This window comes from Rosa chinensis, chromosome 6 (genome assembly GCF_002994745.2).
Source record: "Rosa chinensis cultivar Old Blush chromosome 6, RchiOBHm-V2, whole genome shotgun sequence".
NCBI lineage: Eukaryota > Viridiplantae > Streptophyta > Magnoliopsida > Rosales > Rosaceae > Rosa > Rosa chinensis.
Window position 1 is genome coordinate 50,956,999 of NC_037093.1, and position 16,997 is coordinate 50,973,995.

At 39.0% G+C, this 16,997-nt stretch overlaps 3 protein-coding genes across 13 annotated transcripts; 2 read left to right on the plus strand and 1 right to left on the minus strand.

Annotated features, from left to right (window-relative positions):
- Positions 1-1,858: 1,858 nt before the first annotated feature.
- On the plus strand, positions 1,859-8,811 carry LOC112172420 (disease resistance protein RPV1). 5 transcript variants are annotated; one of them, XR_005802106.1, is made up of 8 exons: positions 1,861-2,257; positions 2,329-2,835; positions 2,940-4,029; positions 4,172-4,480; positions 4,568-6,499; positions 6,620-7,325; positions 7,540-7,595; positions 8,337-8,811. XR_005802106.1 is itself a non-coding variant. In XM_040509291.1 (5 exons), exons 2-5 carry the CDS (start codon positions 2,345-2,347, stop codon positions 5,897-5,899), a joined length of 3,222 nt encoding a protein of 1,073 aa, XP_040365225.1. In that variant the 5' UTR covers positions 1,861-2,257; positions 2,329-2,344; the 3' UTR covers positions 5,900-7,746. The 5 variants fall into 5 exon arrangements, 1 of the variants encoding a protein (XP_040365225.1); XR_005802105.1 differs by having other exon boundaries at positions 6,620-7,595; XR_005802107.1 differs by lacking the exon at positions 8,337-8,811 and having other exon boundaries at positions 1,859-2,257; positions 2,324-2,835; positions 6,620-7,746.
- Positions 8,812-9,601: 790 nt separating this feature from the next.
- On the minus strand, positions 9,602-15,240 carry LOC112172422 (TBC1 domain family member 15). 7 transcript variants are annotated; one of them, XM_024309759.2, is made up of 12 exons: positions 15,084-15,240; positions 14,564-14,726; positions 14,187-14,282; positions 13,833-13,936; positions 12,774-12,958; positions 12,142-12,264; positions 11,971-12,059; positions 10,742-10,847; positions 10,539-10,670; positions 10,190-10,450; positions 10,030-10,110; positions 9,602-9,852 (listed from the first exon to the last, which is right to left on the minus strand). In XM_024309759.2, exons 2-11 carry the CDS (start codon positions 14,666-14,668, stop codon positions 10,076-10,078), a joined length of 1,236 nt encoding a protein of 411 aa, XP_024165527.1. In that variant the 5' UTR covers positions 14,669-14,726; positions 15,084-15,240; the 3' UTR covers positions 9,602-9,852; positions 10,030-10,075. The 7 variants fall into 7 exon arrangements, with proteins under 7 accessions (XP_024165527.1, XP_024165528.1, XP_024165526.1 ...); XM_024309760.2 differs by having other exon boundaries at positions 9,602-9,864; XM_024309758.2 differs by having other exon boundaries at positions 9,602-9,864; positions 10,194-10,439; positions 10,573-10,670; positions 15,084-15,239.
- Positions 15,241-15,374: 134 nt separating this feature from the next.
- LOC112172424 (60S ribosomal protein L14-2) lies at positions 15,375-16,880 on the plus strand. The gene is made up of 4 exons (XM_024309765.2): positions 15,375-15,559; positions 15,880-16,009; positions 16,101-16,213; positions 16,587-16,880. Exons 1-4 carry the CDS (start codon positions 15,455-15,457, stop codon positions 16,641-16,643), a joined length of 405 nt encoding a protein of 134 aa, XP_024165533.1. The 5' UTR covers positions 15,375-15,454; the 3' UTR covers positions 16,644-16,880.
- The last annotated feature ends 117 nt before the right edge of the window (positions 16,881-16,997 follow it).

Sequence of the window (16,997 nt, forward strand, 5' to 3'; positions counted from 1 at the left end):
ACACATAACAAATAATTGTGCAATAAGGAAATTCGGTTCGTAAATGAACCATGTGAGATTTACTCACCTCTAATCCTGCTGCGTCATCTCAACAGCTCAAAATACCATTCACAATCGTCCGCCAACTCAAACCGTCAATCACATAATCAAATACGGTCTCAACTTAGCACACAATTCATAAAATGCACTTATACGAAGATCCAACGGTCGGATCTTCACCCTTGACCACACAAAGTCATCGGGACAGTCCTACGATCAATATATCAAAACTACAAGTCGATTGGACGATCCGATCTTCACAGATCACAAATCGAACGATCGAAATCGATTGAAATTGTAAAATTCATAACTTAATCATACGATCACCAAAATTTAGATGCTATATATAGAAATGATCGTATTGACATGTAGAACATAAAAATGGGCAGAAACTGCCCTTGGGGTGACCCGAAGTGGCTGAAAATTGCCGCCGGATTTAGAGGTAGAGCCGCCGTCGACCACCGCGAACGGCATAGGGGCCAGGCTGCTCCTCTTCGTTTCATTGATTTGAACAACTTTCCTAACTAGCATGAAGTCTGAAAACGAAAGGAAGTGGTCGAAAATTACCTAGAATAGTCCAGTTTGGCTGGAAATTTTCCAGAAACCGGCGAGCTCCAGTTCGACGTAGAAACTTCCACCACTCGCCTCGATCCCTTCTGGATACATGTTCAGAAACTCAAGGCGAGTTCACCAGGCCAAGAATCACAAGGAATAGTGGTCTGTAACTCGAGATATCAGATCGAAAGGTTGTTTTTCGATCTAGAAGGGTTGAGCTCCGACGAACGTGAAATCGATCTACCCAGGTCTGGTCCTTCTTTGTGCTTGTTCAAGAAGTTGAGGCGAGTCCAATGAGCTAAAAATCAAGAGAATTTGTTGCCTGTAGCTCGAGATATCGAGATCGACTCAAAATCGGCTCAAAACGGAGCCAAGTCAACCGCCGCCGCTTCCGGCCGTGTTGCAGCCCAAGGCTGCCACTGGCAGCTGCGCAAGGTCGAGGCGAAGCTAATGGAGGTGGTCCGACGTCTTGAGGTGGCCTGAGGAGGGAGAGATCGGATGGTGAAGAATTGCTCTGTTTTGAGCTCGTTTCGGCCAAGAGAGAGAGAGAGAAAACGAAAGAGAAGAGGAAGAAAACGGCTGACAGAAATGGAAACCCTAAATGGGGAAAGTTTCCAAAAATATATATACTAAATTTGGAAATTCTTCTAAATGCGACAACTAATTCATACAAATTCCGATCCTTGTGTTCTGCATAAGCACGGACTCGTATCGACGAGCTCTACAACTTTCATGAAGGAAGTTTTCCCAAATTCTGTACGTATCAAAAGTCGATTTGTCGTAACCCTAAATAATGTTCAGTTTCAAAAATAAAATCGTTCGAACTAATTCCACAACTTCTCCAAGCTTCATACTCGCTCCCACTACTGCGAAATCATTTCTAAAAATCCATGGAATTTAATTTGGATTTTTCGGGGTATTATATCACTAGTATATGAAATTTGACTAAAATGACTACTATGACTAAAATTTGACTAAAATGGCTAGCATTGCTAAAGATGCTCCAAGGTAAGCAAAATATTATATATATAAAAAATCATTAAATAATTATAAAAATGGACTTGATCATTAACGAATTAGATCAACCTAAATCCGTGTTTGATCTATTAATCCGTTTACTAGATCAGATTACTGATTAACAGATCTGTACCATTATCATATCAACAAATCAAATTTTCAATTCAAACTCTTCCGGTAACCACAATCCGGATCAAAATTCGGTCCATTAACCTGATCTAATATTCAATCCGGATCAAAAATTCAGCCTATCGACGTGGTGTAATATTCCATCTCCCGAAATTGTCACTTTTTCATATACTCGTGACTCATGCGGGCCCCATCATTTTATCCTGGGTCCAGATTCAGACTCCTATTCATCTTTCCAAGTCTTCTCTTGTTTGCTTCTCTGCAAGTCCTCCACTAGCTCGCCGAAAGTGCTCGAGTGACTTCCTCGTCAATATCTAACGATTTCCCTTCAGCGCGTTTCTGCATCATTTGTTATTGGAAAAGAAACATACTCATGTCGGTCGGGAGTGGTTGATCATCTGGAATATCCGAACCTCTCAGATTGACTTCCCTGCCATACCCTCTCTCTCTTGCTACCAAGCCATCAGATCAAGGCTCCACTGCAGCTTCTCTAAAGATCTCTTGCATCGATTCTGAGGTGTGTTATTCTCTCATTTGTAATAGTTTGATATCTCTGCAACTTACTGATTTTGAATATGGATAGTCCAGATTGCAGGGAGTATATATGGCGGCTTCTTCCTCTTCCACTGCTGTTATCCCCCACCGAGGAAAGCACGACGTGTTTCTCAGTTTCCGAGGCGAGGACACCCGCGACGGTTTCACCAGTCATCTTCATGCTGCTTTACTCCGGAGTAAAATCGAAACCTACATAGATAACAGACTCGAGAGAGGAGACGAAATCGGTCCCGCACTTGTCAAAGCAATTGAGGAATCAGAGCTCTCGGTAATCATTTTCTCGGAGAATTATGCCTCTTCTACATGGTGCTTGGATGAGCTTGTGCATATACTCGAATGCAAGAAGAAATATGGATTCTCTGTTATACCTGTTTTCTACCACGTAGATCCATCACATGTGCGGAGACAGGAGGAGAGTTATGCAGCTGCGTTTGCTCAACTTGAACAACGTTTCGAGGATAAGGTGGAGATGGTGCGCCGGTGGAGGGATGCTTTGACAACTGCTGCAAATCTATCTGGGTTTGATTCTCAAAATATAAGGTACGTCACTGACTCTTTGTTTCTTGTATTGATTTCTAATACTTGGAGCTCATTTAGGTATACTTATTTGAATAATGCTCGTCTTTCTTCTATATATATGCCAGGCCTGAGTCCAAGTTAGTTGAGGATATTGTTAGAGCTATTTTAGTGAAATTGAATCGTGGATCATCCAGTGTTTTGAAGGGCCTGGTAGGGATGAAAAGCCGCGTTCAGGAAGTCGAAAGGTTGTTGAGTTTGGCCTCTCTAGATGTCAGGACTGTAGGCATATGGGGTATGGGTGGTGTAGGTAAGACCACCCTTGCTCGTGCTGTATTTGACCATCTCTCTTTGAAATTTGAAGCTTGTTGCTTCATTGGAGATATTAGAGAAGCATCAGAGACTAGTCATGGACTAAATCAGTTGCAAAAGGAGCTTCTTCGTATTTTATTAGACCAAGAAAATCTGAATATGGGCACTATTTCTGTAAGTTCAACTCTTGATAGAAGGAGGCTCCGCCGTAAGAAGGTCCTCATTGTTCTTGATGATGTGAATGATCCAAGGCAACTAGATGTTTTAGTTGGAGATGATGCTCAGTTTGGTCCTGGAAGTAGAATCCTTATAACAACTAGATATATGCAACTACTTAAGACTGGGGGAGCAGATAAGATATATGAAGTTAAGCAATTAAATGAAGATGAAGCCCTTCAGCTTTTTCGTTTAAATGCTTTCCAAAATATGTGTCCTACATCTGAATATACAGAATTGTCAAGAATGGTGGTAAGTTATGCTGAAGGCATTCCGCTGGCTCTTAAGGTTTTGGGTTCCCTATTGCACTGCAAGAGAAAAAGAGAATGGGAACGTGAATTGATTAAACTGGAAAAGATTCCCAACAAAAGAATTGCGGATGTGTTGAGAGTAAGTTATGATGGATTAGATGCGGAACAGAAAGAGATATTTCTTGAGATTGCATGTTTTTATAAAGGGGAGAAGATAGATTATGCACAAAGAATGTTGGATACTTGCGGCTTCTGTGCTGATGCGGGAATTGAAGATCTGATTGACATGTCTCTCATATCAATCAAAAACAACTACCTGTGGATGCATGAATTGATACAAGAAATGGGTCGTGCAATTGTCCGTGAACCTAAGGAGCGTGGAAGACGCAGTAGGTTGTGGATTGCTGAGGATATCTGTCAAGTATTCAAAAATAATACAGTAAGAGCCAAATTCTTCACTTTCTTAAAAGAAAGGCCACATAGGAGTTTTTCCTGCCTATAAAAATGTTGCTTTTGGTAATTAAGTTTTTTGTATAACTTGTATATACCATGCTTATGTATACTCTGCTATTCATTTGTAGGGAACCGGAACAATTGAAGCCATATTCCTTGATATGTCTAAGATTACAAAGCTGCATGTGAGAGGTGCAGCCTTCAAAGACATGCATAATCTAAGATTGCTCAAAATATATAACTCTGGTGATGAATTTCCCGAGAAGCACTGCAAAATATACCTTCCCGAAGGCCTTTCGTCTCTTCCTGATGCCCTTAGATATCTGTACTGGGACGGATACCCTTTGAAATCATTGCCATCAGAATTTTCTCCGGGCAATCTTGTTGAACTGCATATGCCCAATAGCCAAGTTGAGCAACTTTGGACTGAAGACCAGGTACACTATATAGTTCTTGTGTTTTTAAATGCAGTGAAAAAGTAGATAAGCTAATGTTGACATCTCTCTTTGATTGTCTTGCAACAGAATTTTGGGAAGTTGAGAAGGATATATCTTAGTCATTCCAAGAACCTAATTAAAGTTCCGGATCTCTCTCAGAGTCCGATTGAGGATATAGAACTTCAGAACTGTACAAGTTTAGTTCAAGTCCCTACATATTTTGAAAATCTTGACAAGCTTACCTCTCTGAATCTTAGTGGCTGCTCAAGTCTTAAACATCTTCCAGATATGCCAGTGAATATGACTACCTTATCTTTACATGGAACTGCAATAGAAGAGTTGCCTGCATCAATTTGGTCCCACAAGAAGCTTGTATCATTAGACCTGACGTACTGTCGAGACCTTAAGAATCTTCCGAGCAGCACTTGCAATATGGATTCTCTCCAAATTCTTGGTCTTTTTGGCTGCTCAACTCTTGGCAGATTTTCAGAACTTCCCAGGAATATAAGACATTTATGTTTGACTGGGACAGCAATTGAAGAAGTACCCTCATCAATCGGGTGTGTCTCTGGGCTCGTTTCAATTCGACTGGAAAATTGCAAAAAGTTTGTGACGCTGCCTACCAGCATTTGTAAGTTGAAATCTCTCGAGAGACTTTCTCTCTTTGGTTGCTGTAAATTCAAGGACTTCCCAGAAATCTTGGAGCCTATGGAGCGTCTGGAGTTTTTAAATCTAAGTAAAACAGCGATTCAAGAGCTACCCATGTCGACTGAAAATCTAGTCGGGCTAAAAAAGTTGGAGCTGTTTAACTGCAAAAACCTCCGGTTTGTCCCTGGCAGTATCTACAAATTAAAAACTGTGGTCCTCGATGGTTGTTGGAAACTCAGATTTTTTAAGTTGGAGCGAAAGAACTTACGTCTGGATTGGCTCTTGAACTTAGGTCGTCTGGAGTATCTAAGTCGTCTGGATTGGACCTTGAACTTAGGTCGTCTGCATCGAAGTTTTGCTCTTGAACTTACATTGAAGTTTCTCCCCTCTCTTGAACTTCAAGAAGTTACGTCGTTGTCGTCCAGTACATCAAAGTCTCTCTCCTTCAAGAAGTTACGTCATCCGTCGTCGTGTTGGAAGTCTCTGTTACGTCATCCGTCGTCGTGTTGGAAGTCTCTCTCCTCTCTTAAACTTCAAGAAGAAGTATTTCAAGAAGCCTGCAAGAAGTTAAATCTTAAACTTCAAGAAGAATTTCAAGAAGCCTGCAAGAAGTTACATCTTAAACTTCAAGAAGTTAAAGCATCGAAGGAAGTTCAAGAAGCACTTGAACGTCTTCAGAAGTTTCAACGTAGACTTGAAGTTGAACTTAAAGACGCACTTGAAGCCTCCCAGAAGTTTCATCGTAGACTTGAAGCCTCCCAGAAGTTGTAGATTGTTAATATGAGATTCACATCTAAAACCAATTGACAATAGATGGAGTGACCCAAACCCTTATAAACTCATAGGCAATGTCTCATTTCTCCCATGTGGGATATATATGTTCTCAACAGTTTGAAAATTAAAAACTTTCCTGTCTTCTCAGTCGGTTTGCCCTCTTTGAAAAGATCAACTAGAGCTCAGTTATTGCGGTGCTTTAGAAATCCCTGATGGTCTCATTAGCTTATCATCATTGCGGATGCTAAATCTAAGTGGAAACATGGTTGAGAGATTACCTGCAAGCATCATGCAAGTTTCGGGGATGGAGTATCTAAACTTCAGAGATTGCAAGAGTCTTCAATAGTTCAATCTTTATCGGAGCTCCCATTGCTTCTACAACATTTTGATGGCCATGGGTGCATCGGACGGGAGACAGTGTCAAGTTCGAGGATCAATATCAGACCAGGTTGGGATCAATATCATGTGTTCTCTAATAGCTTAAATCTGGATCAGAATGCATGGAACGAGATGAGATTGGATGCACAGCTCAGAATTTTTCTAATGGCAATCGCGTCATCAAAGGTTAAACAAGAAACTGGTCATAACTGCGGTCATGTAAGTCTCTCTCTCTCTCTCTCTCTCTCTCTCTCTCTCTCTGTGACAAATTACGCTTTAAGAGCAACTGCTATTTTTTCTTGATGAGTTAAATAATCACGACAAGCATTCATGGTACAGGAGCGTTGTGATGCAAAAGCTTCAATTACAATTTTATCTCCAGGAAATGACATTCCAAAGTGGTTTTGCTATCAAACTGAAGGATCTTCAATAAATATCAAGCTTCCTCCAGATTGGTTTGATACAAACTTCTTGGGTTTTACTCTATCCGTTGTTGCATTCGACAGAAATAATAGTTATCCTGGTTACTCAGACTTGGGATTTGGATGTAAATCCTATTTCAAAACCAACAATGGTGAAACCATTGAGTTTAATTGTTGTTTGAATAATTGGGATTGCGGTGTGCATAGATCTGGAAGTGACAATGCGCATCATATTATTACGTGGTAACTTAATCCCCTAAAGGGAGATGGAGCAAAATGGTCCTCTAGTTTTTACAATGTCACGGAGGCTTTCTTTGAGTTCTACCCTCTAGGCTGGTTGGAACAACCCACTGTGAAGAAGTGTGGGATTGGCCTGCTGTCTTCCCCAGACTTTGATTTCATTGATGAAGTTGCTAGGGATATCACAAGAATAGAAGATGTCATTGAAGCTGAGATGCAGTGAGGAGACGTCTAAACCTAGTCAGTGGAATTGTTAGCTCTTAAGGAAGATCATGCCATCCAAGTCTCTCGCAAAGTGTAGTGAAAAGAGATGCTCATAGTCAAATGCCTTTATTTAATATCTCGGAAAGCTCATTTCAAATATTCATCCTGGACTGCACAAGGTAATGTCATGTAGATTTTGAGTATGTGGGATGGGTTAGCTTATAACGATACTGCTGTAGTAATCTCTTCATATCATTGGTCCTGATGAGATTATGGTCTGCTTAATGAATCCGATATTGAGATTACTATAATGTTTCCAATGTTTTCATTCAAGTCAGTCGGACGCTCATTGTTGTTCAATCTGCCTAACGAATCTCTAAAAATGAATTGTAGGAAGGTAAGAAAAGATTATCCAGTGAAGCTGCAACAGCTACAAATTGGAATAGCAGGTAAGAATCAGATGCGAAGAGCTGTCACGGCTCAAGATACCTCAATTAATTGGTACCCAAACATGAGCAATATGTTCTGCTCTTCTTGGAAATTACTTTGTGCTGAAGACCTTACCTAAGCACTTATAAATATAGAAGTTCCCTTGGTAAATTCTGTCAGCAAATCTGTTTGTATATTCTAATTAGAGCTTTTAATTTGGGGATACAAAGTATCAGTCATTTTGAAGATGTAGAGAATAATAAGACGTACTAGAAATTGCCAATTCAATTTGAGTCATCTACTTAGAATCTGATCGACCGATGACATAATACTAGTAACGAACCATTGGACAGTTCTTTTAAAAAAGATTGTTTCTCCATGACACAATTCTTTTAAGATGATTCTTGCCACTATTGTAGTAATTTTTGCATGAATGAATGCCGCAGACCTCAAGCTTATGCATCTTAAGAAGGAAACTTATAAGCTAGCTAGCAAGAGATTTTCATTATGTACAGAATACCATGTGAGAGAACTTTCCCTATGCATAATTGCAAAGCAACTTGATTTGCGTTTAACTTTGATGGGAGCGGCTGTTATCAGTGTCGCGAGGGATTTATTTTGTAGTAGTTGCCGGTTTGTTCCTTAGGGAGAAAAAAAAAAGTGCTACTCTTCCTGCATGTCATTTATCTATTCAAATTTATATGTTGTTTCACTTGTTTGACAATTCATGCGTATATTAGGCAGCTTTTGTTTCATTTCAGGAATTGCTGTCATCAAAGAGCAATGAACGGTAGCAAAACTCTAGACTGCAAAATGGGATCGATTTGTTCACTTGCTGCTCTGCTATTGATGAAGATGAAGTACAAATTACATGGACATTGGCTCCAAACATCAAGAGCTACTGGTCGGTAGCTGTTGGCTTTCAATGAAGGTACATGACCTACAGAATCCAGGAGGCAAGGAATGGTTGATTACAAGCTTAATAATGTAAGAACACTGTTTGAGCAGAAGATGTGAACGACATATGTTTGATGTAGAGGAGGTAGAACACTTGGATGTCGAGTACGCCACTCGAAATCAATTAAGTGATAAGAAAGAACATGCAACTATGTCAATTTCAAAGTTTTGTTTTTCTAAACACGTCGAAGTAAAAATACTAGCCGTTATGATACCAGGATGTAGTCCCTTCATTTGTATACCAAATTCCTCAAAATAGTCATATTCATTGCCCGATAATTACTGCTATGTGATGTAAACATTTAATCCTATTTACCACTAATTATAGGTCAGTCAAAGTAACCATGACGCCCATTTGCCTGAATCCTCCTGGTTCCTCCCTTTAGAAAGATCATATTCTAAGCCAAAATACACACACACACACAAGCCAAAACGCAGAGGAAACAGAAACCTCACAAGTCACAACTCCCCTACTACTTCAAAATGTCATCATCTTCAAGAATCCTTCTTTGCTTGTTCCTAGTGTTGCTCACTACCAGTCTCCAGCACAGAGAAGCAACCTTTGAGTCTTCACCGAGTGTTGATGAAGGACCTTGGGGTAATGTTATATACTAACTGTAACTTTTGTTCAGCATGTATTAAGACATTCTTATCAGTTCATGAAACTGGTGGTATTATTTGGGGTACAGGATGCGACCCTGGTCCATGCCAAACCAAATGTTGCCTGTGCACTGTGGTTCGGTCAAGGCCAGTCTGTGGAAAATGCTGCCCAGCAGATGATGAGACACAACCAGCAGGATTACTGTTCTCTCCCAAGGCTGCTCCCATCCAACTTGATGTCTGAAATAATGAAAGGATTTTGTTTCGCAAGTTATGCTAGCTTAATTTGAATAAATTTGATGGCTTCAAGTAATTGGGGACATAAAAGCTTTTTTCTTTTTGAAAAAATGACTGGTGCAGCTGCCCTCAAGCTTTGATTAATGAAACTATCGAATACAAGCGGGAGTGGGGAACATTAAGCCTAAAAGCTTGTTTTTATGTATGCTCGTTTTGATCACTTCATAGAAAATGGCGCACGCTTCATCTGTGGTTTTCGTCAAGTATATGGGGGCCGTAGCCCAAAAATTACACTGTTTTACTGTTCTTTTGTTCTTTCTTTTTTTAGGAGAGGTAGAGAATAGTCAAGAGTTAACTACAAAGAAAATATGGCAGTACACAGTATGTAGCAGGATGTTGCCGAAGTCTTCATCACCTGGCCCTGGCTGCAAAATTTGGGTAAACAGAGCTGCTGTCCAAGGATAAAGTTTACGACTTCACATTCTGCAAGTGCAACTAACCAATAAATCATCAAGTTTCTAACCATGTCCATAACAGATTGCTCAAAACATATAAGAGAAATGCTAACCATGCTGCAGATTATACTTTTACAGAATGCATAATGAATATGCTGGGAAACAAGTATGACATAATGCAATACAGGACAAAGCGCATAGATACCTTCAGGTACTTTTTGTGAATCTTCAATGCCTCATTACATGCCTTTCTAGCATCCAGATTCCCTGTTATGTCGCCTAAGATCTGGAGACAAGGTTGAACTATGAGATAAATGGAGACATATATATAAATAACATGCAGAGAGAGAGAGAGAGAGAGAGACCAACATTGACAACATCGTCCAGACCCTTGGCATTTTTTAAAAGTAGCTTGTTTTTGGTCTCAAGAACACTGGCAACAAGAAATACAGAAAGTGCACCATGTTGTTCTGCGTATCCAGTTTTGACATTATTTCTCTCAAACTTGCCAAATGCCTTTAGTTCTTTGTCACTTGCATTAGGTGGTGTAGTACCAGCGCTTGATGTTTCGTAAGATGAGAATATGTTTGGGTTGTATTCCATGGCCCACATCAGCTGAAACCAATCTATATTACTGTCTTAAATCAAGCTTATGAAAGAAAAGCAAAGAATGAAAGTTCAATATATTAAGTAGCTATTAATAACAAAAAGAACCTGGATGGAAATATAAGTCCAGTTTCCTCCTCACCTCCCAAAGATACAGTGAATCCACAAAGGAAAACTCTCTTCGGAACAGTACCATCAGCATGCGGAATGCAAATAAATACTCCCCACCATCCAGCTCCTCTGTCAATTAGGAAATGGAGTTAGCTGGGTAATAACGAGCTGCATTATTGGAATGCATAGAGGAATCCTACCGAGGTGTTGATGAAGTTTAGGATCAATAGTTCTGATTACTTGGGAGAGCGTAGCCAGCTGAGATTGCACCCCCATCGAAGTAGAAGTGCACCTAAAATTTTCTCTCTGTTTTTGAAACAAAAGCAGGAATCTGAATTATACCCTAACAAAAGCTATCACAAGCACCAATCATGTAACACAAATTATTTTAAGAAGTTTTGCAAAAGCAATGAAAAAAATGAGCCAGACGAACTCAAAACACCAAAGGAAGAATGACTTGACAGCTTCTCTATCAGAATGCAACTGAAAACACCAAACTGACAAAACCAATTGAGTTTTTACTCGATAAATGTAGGACTCCAACCCAACTATTCTGGAGACCGTACTCTGATCAACTCCTTTTTCAGTATCTACAGTCTTAGTTCATCCCACATGTTGAAAGAAATAACTAGACTGTAGGCTTACAAGTGTCTATAACCATAGACCCTTGCTTCTTTTCCGCCTCATCTAGTTCCCCAATGTGAGTCATTGTCTTACTAATACAAAGCATGACAGATTCATCTTCGCCACATTCTTGCATCTAGCCAGCACTAGACCACCTGCACTATTAAAATCACTAAGGAATTCTTCTCAAAGATACTTCCTACACTGCTGATCATTCCCCTTAACATCTGCATACATTCTCTAAACTGCCCAAATTGTGTACTATCACTATCTGAAGTATGATCCAGAGGAAAACCCCCACCGAGATAAAATTCCCACGGTGCAAGGTTGAATTTATGAATATTTCTGCATTTCAATCTCCAGCAATTTTTTCTATTAAATCCTTGCAAGACTTTGTAACTGTGTCTTTCCTTACAGGCCTTTCTATAGTCCTAAATCCTTCTAATACTAATCCACTTCTTGATTTTGGTGGTTAGGAGTTCATTCTAGTTTACATGGCTAGTTTGAGCAGTCACTTTGCATCTTTGTGAAATAAGGATTTCATTGCACATTGGAAAACATGTATTGACATGTTACCCAAGGATTAAGACAGCCACAATTGCTCATAATGGTACTAGTAGGAAATAACTATTCCAGTATAGACCAATCATTATAAACTAACAATTAGGAATGGCTAGCCCTACATGTGGCTCATAAAAGGTTCATACACAAGAATACAAAAAGCAGGTAGTCAACACAGCTCCATTAAAGTAGTAATCCAAGTATCCAACAATAGTATCACAAAGCTAAGATATAATATATATACCAGCTTTCGCATTGCACGTTCGAAACACCAAAATGCATCTGCGTGATTTTCAATAAGAATGACAATTGGCGAGCATATATCATTCATTCCTGCTCAAAAAATGCCCATTATAAATGTCACTTGCTACTGTTTAACTTTTTCAGAACATTAACCAAATTCACAGCAATTCACCTTGAACATAACCAATGTCATTGTCCATCCAAGCATAAACTGAAAGAATTTCCCAAAGTTTTGCCTGATTAGTTTCACTCTCATAAAATACAAGTGTCCGATCAGTGCGAACAACGTCCAAACCTACAAGCCAAATCCAGCTGAGTTAACCACTGCTAATATTGAATACAAGTTACAGTTACAGTTACCATAAAATATTCAATAGACATAGTTCAAAATACATACTACGACGATTATTAAGAGAAAAGTTACAACAATTTTAATAATTGCGTTGGATATTCATGTAATGAATAAAAAAGTGTGATCATGTTCCTACAGAAAAGAAAGAAAGAAAAGTGTTGGTACTGTTTGTCTTTTGTTTTTCTTGCTTTTATGAGATAAAGGGCATTTGTTGATCGTTTACATAAAAAAACCAGTCCTGAGTAGTCTTTAAAAATTCTTCTGTTTCTTTCCAACCAGAGCACCCAAAAGACAGCGAGGACAATGCATCCCCAGAGAACCTTGGCTTTCTTCCCTTTTCCACAAGCCTACCCATTGCAATTATATTAACCGCAGAGGGTATGCTTGTGTCATAGTTTCACAACTCAACCAAAAAATATATGTTTTGTAACACATGGGGAACAGAAATATACCAATTTGATGCAAGAAAAGCTTCCACTGAATCACTTTCTTGTCTGAAACATCATGCCTTGCTCCATTTGGTGCTCCATCTATCGGATCGCCATCATCCGTGACCAGCGGTGTTGTAATAAATTTTCCACTACCAATAACTGGAACCATCTTATTGCATTCAGCTTTCAATCTGACATACATCTCCCTATAATAGTCAAATGTTTTACATGAAGTCACTACACTCAATTAAAAGATAAAGGAATGCATGAAGGACACCATGACAAAATGATAGAAATGCCACTAGAATTTGAAAAGAAAAGACATAGCACAAATGGTGACGCGTTAATATGTCATCTCAGATATTAGATGGTTCAGAAAATACGGTTAGGCTGGAACAAGACAGAAAAGATATAAGATGTATAAGTTAAGCAAACACAGTTGTCACATAGTTAAAAATCTTAAAATTAATCTTATGCACCTTGATGGCATGAAGATTTCTGTTATATAAAATATAGTTGAAGAAAGAAAAAAACATGAACCCAAGTACACAGGAACCTAAAATGCCCCAATAATCCCAGAAAAATTAGCTTCTGATTCGAGATAGATGAAGGCAAGAGTCACAAGACATATCTGGATAATCGTAAAAGCCATGAGGCACAATCTAGAGGCACCATCTTAACTAGAAAGGATCTATCCTTCCCAGTCATACCACATAAAATAAAGCACTTGCTCTCCAGAGCCTCACTGCCCCACGATTCACATGCATGACGCACCCCTACTTCCGGACACAACTACAGCACAGACTACGGGTACAACACTTAAAGAGAACAAGAATTCAAAACCCCTTTCCATATTTATCTACGACCCCAAATTATGTTATTCCAGAGCAATTCAAAACTTGAAGAGCCAGGTTCTTTTCATGTTTCCAGCAGCATAAAATTATAATTAGGTTCACAAAAGATGGCATTAGAAGGAGGAAGTAAGAGAAGACTTTCATGGATAATCTGTTGCTTCTCCATGGTGCTTAAATTTAAAGCCATATTCTACAGATTAAATCACAACTAAACAAAATGTATTACCTTCGCTGCTGCCTGAGATCATTCCGTTCATCAAAGGTGCTATTTGGATCAAAACAACCTAACAAGAATTCCCAGACTACACCTTTAATTGCAGGATGGATGCCCTAGCATAATAAATGAAGTGAAAGATGTAAGTCTAAAATCGTACACATATGGTTCTAACTTTAGTAAACTATGGTGTACTCAACACCACCAAGGAGAAGGCGATGCATTTGTAAGAAAAAGTGCAGTGTGTTCTTTTGTCTTCGGGCGGAGGGGAATGACATACTTTTACACACAATAGCACACATAGAGAAATGCCAACCAGCACCTCCCAAAATCCCAAGAAAAGAAGTTACAAAAAGAAGAGCTTACCCCTCGTTGGATTCGTCTAAGCACTGACGCTATATCCAAATGACCATCTTCAGAGAAGGCAGCATGCCATCTTCTTGCACTAAGAGTTTTCCCAGCCTGTGAAAGTTGATAATAAACATAGATCATGTGCTTGTATCATGAATTCAATATCTAATAATAATGCTGCAGAAAAACATCGGTGCTGGATAACTGAAAATTATTCAATGGACAAAACGTCTCTTACTTTCAACATGCAAAGTACTTCCAGAAAAAGGATAAGCAACCAACACTAGACTATTGTGTAAGGCCGAGTCTTCCATAAAGTGGTGATGAATTATAAAAAAAAAAAACAAAACTATAAAGTAACAAAAATGAAGTGAGAAGCGAGCTACACTCACCCTCAGCCTAAATCGGGTCTTGGGGACTTCAACTCGGCATTCCTCTCTAACTGGATAGAAAGCATCCAACTCAGCTGTGGAAGCTTTCTTCATAAAAAACTCCATTTTCCCTCACAACCGAAGCCCCGAACAATCAATTCACCCACTTTCGGTCCTTCATTGGCTGGGGACACACAACAAAATAAAGAGTCAGAACCCTTAACCAAAAACAAACCAGAAACGAATCCAACATCTACTTTAATAATAATGACATAAAAGGAACCCATCACACACCCAAAATCTCAATCTTTCTCTCTGTATCCAAATCCAAATCTTCACATTTCATTACCAACATCAATCTTACATGAATCAAACAATATTAAAAAATTTCACATTCCCGAGATTGCACAAGCATTATAACTATTCATCCAATCACACAACTCCCAGAAAACAAACAAGTCCAGATTCTTCTATCATCCCAATCTCCCACCCTATTGTTTCTAACACAACATATCCAATCCAAAACATTAAAAACATGTACCTTCATTTACCGCAAATCCAAACTAAGAATTGTAATTGCTATAACCCATTTCAGCTTTCTTCATAAAAATCGCAGACCGAGTGGTCCTGCCTTCTTGTTTTAACGGTTTGTACGACAGTAAAAACGAAAACAATTGGGGCATTTATTGAAATAAGTAAAAGTAAAATCCTTTTATTGTGAAAACTATAATATTCCAGGGCATAGAAGCAAAAATAATATAGAAGCTTTACGGTAGTCTCGACTACAGGTGATCCGACCTCAGGTTTAACAAAACCCTTATATCTTCCTCACTTTCTGAAACCCTAGCTCTTCTGCCTCACACGCACTAGTCATTTGTCTTCGACGACCGACTGCTCTCAGATCCCGGAAAAATGCCGTTCAAGAGGTACGTGGAGATTGGACGGGTGGCTCTGGTCAACTACGGGCCGGACTACGGTAGGCTCGTCGTGATTGTCGATGTCATCGACCAGAATCGGGTACGGTTTTGTGTTTATTTACGTAAATGCCTCTCTTCCCAGTCGATTTAGCTGTCAAAGTTTTATGCTTTACAATTGAAGTGGGTTGAAAGATTAGATTTTTAGGGTTTCATGATTTGATGGAATTTGTGGGATGCAAAAGTGGACTAATTTGCAATAAGTAGTTGGTGGAAGCGAAATTGTTGTTTATTAAGTTAATACATGTATATATGTAATTGTGGATTAAATATGTTGTGTGATACTGGGTTTTTGCATTTTGTGTGATATCATGGTTTGAAATTTTGGTGCTGAGTTTTGTTTTTTTTTAACTATTGGGGCAGGCTCTGGTTGATGCACCTGATATGGTGAGGACTCAGATGAACTTCAAGAGGCTATCGCTTACTGATATCAAGATTGAGATCCCCAGGGTTCCGAAGAAGAAGACTCTGATTGCTGCCATGGAGGCTGGTGGTGAGTGTAAAGCTATTGATTTGAGTTGTCTTTTGTTGTATAACTTTATTTGATGGTTACCTGATTTGGTTTTTTTGTTTGATGGTGGCAGATGTTAAGAACAAATGGGAACAGAGTTCATGGGGAAGGAAGCTGATAGTGCAGAAGAGAAGAGCGTCACTTAATGATTTCGATAGGTTCAAGCTCATGTTAGCCAAGATCAAGGTATGCTGTTAGATTTTTGTACTTATATTTCCTACACTATTTTGGGTGGCAGAGCTATGCTATATCATGATTCATTAGTGTTAGACACTAGTCTAGGTAGGGATCGGCCTTCCAATTTGTTTAACAGGAGATTTGTTTCTTCAATTTCAACTGCAAGTAAACAAGACAGCTGACCTCTGTTAGTTGAGCATGGTTTACACTAGATTTGCATTTCGTTATTCTTTATGCAAAAATAAAGAGCTTCATGACCGATGCTTGTAGAGATGAATAAAAGTTTTGATAATCTGATCAGTTGTATCTTGTATGCATCCATGTTTCTACTTTTCGTTGATGTAATCGAGTGCTAATGTGCTTTATATTTGTGTTTGTGCAGAAAGCTGGAATCGTCAGGCAGGAGCTAACAAAGCTGAAGAAATCAAGTGCAGTCTGAAACTGTTTTAAGTTTTGCAATCTTGTTGCAAGATATTAGGTTGCTGCTGTTTTGATTCATAGTGGTAGCAGCATCTTGGTATTTTGGTTAGGTCATAGTTGTGAGAGGCACGTTATTTGAAATGATTGGCAGGTTATCACAATTTTATGAATTTGTTTGAATTGAAATGGAAGCCAGGAACTTCTTTGAGGAGTTGATAGTTATTTTTATAATATTATTGTTACATTTTATGATCTATTTTGGAATGTTTTACTTTAGTTACATTTTCAATCTAAAATGTGTATTGCCATAACAATGGGCGACTAAATGATCTATAATAGAACATTGAGCGTATTAAAATATGGTTTATTTGGT

Bases quoted from the DNA above. Each gene is read 5' to 3' on its own strand.
- LOC112172420 (XM_040509291.1), top strand. From the start codon at position 2,345: ATGGCGGCTTCTTCCTCTTCCACTGCTGTTATCCCCCACCGAGGAAAG. The intron at 2,836-2,939 runs GTACGTCACTGA...TATATATGCCAG, and splicing joins TTTGATTCTCAAAATATAAG to GCCTGAGTCCAAGTTAGTTG. The intron at 4,030-4,171 runs GTAAGAGCCAAA...ATTCATTTGTAG, and splicing joins AAGTATTCAAAAATAATACA to GGAACCGGAACAATTGAAGC.
- LOC112172424 (XM_024309765.2), top strand. From the start codon at position 15,455: ATGCCGTTCAAGAGGTACGTGGAGATTGGACGGGTGGCTCTGGTCAAC. The intron at 15,560-15,879 runs GTACGGTTTTGT...CTATTGGGGCAG, and splicing joins ATGTCATCGACCAGAATCGG to GCTCTGGTTGATGCACCTGA. The intron at 16,010-16,100 runs GTGAGTGTAAAG...TGATGGTGGCAG, and splicing joins TGCTGCCATGGAGGCTGGTG to ATGTTAAGAACAAATGGGAA.
- LOC112172422 (XM_024309755.2), bottom strand. From the start codon at position 14,668: ATGGAGTTTTTTATGAAGAAAGCTTCCACAGCTGAGTTGGATGCTTTC. The intron at 14,283-14,563 runs GTGAGTGTAGCT...CAACTTTCACAG, and splicing joins AGACCCGATTTAGGCTGAGG to GCTGGGAAAACTCTTAGTGC. The intron at 12,060-12,141 runs GTGAATTGCTGT...TTTTTTGAGCAG, and splicing joins TGACATTGGTTATGTTCAAG to GAATGAATGATATATGCTCG.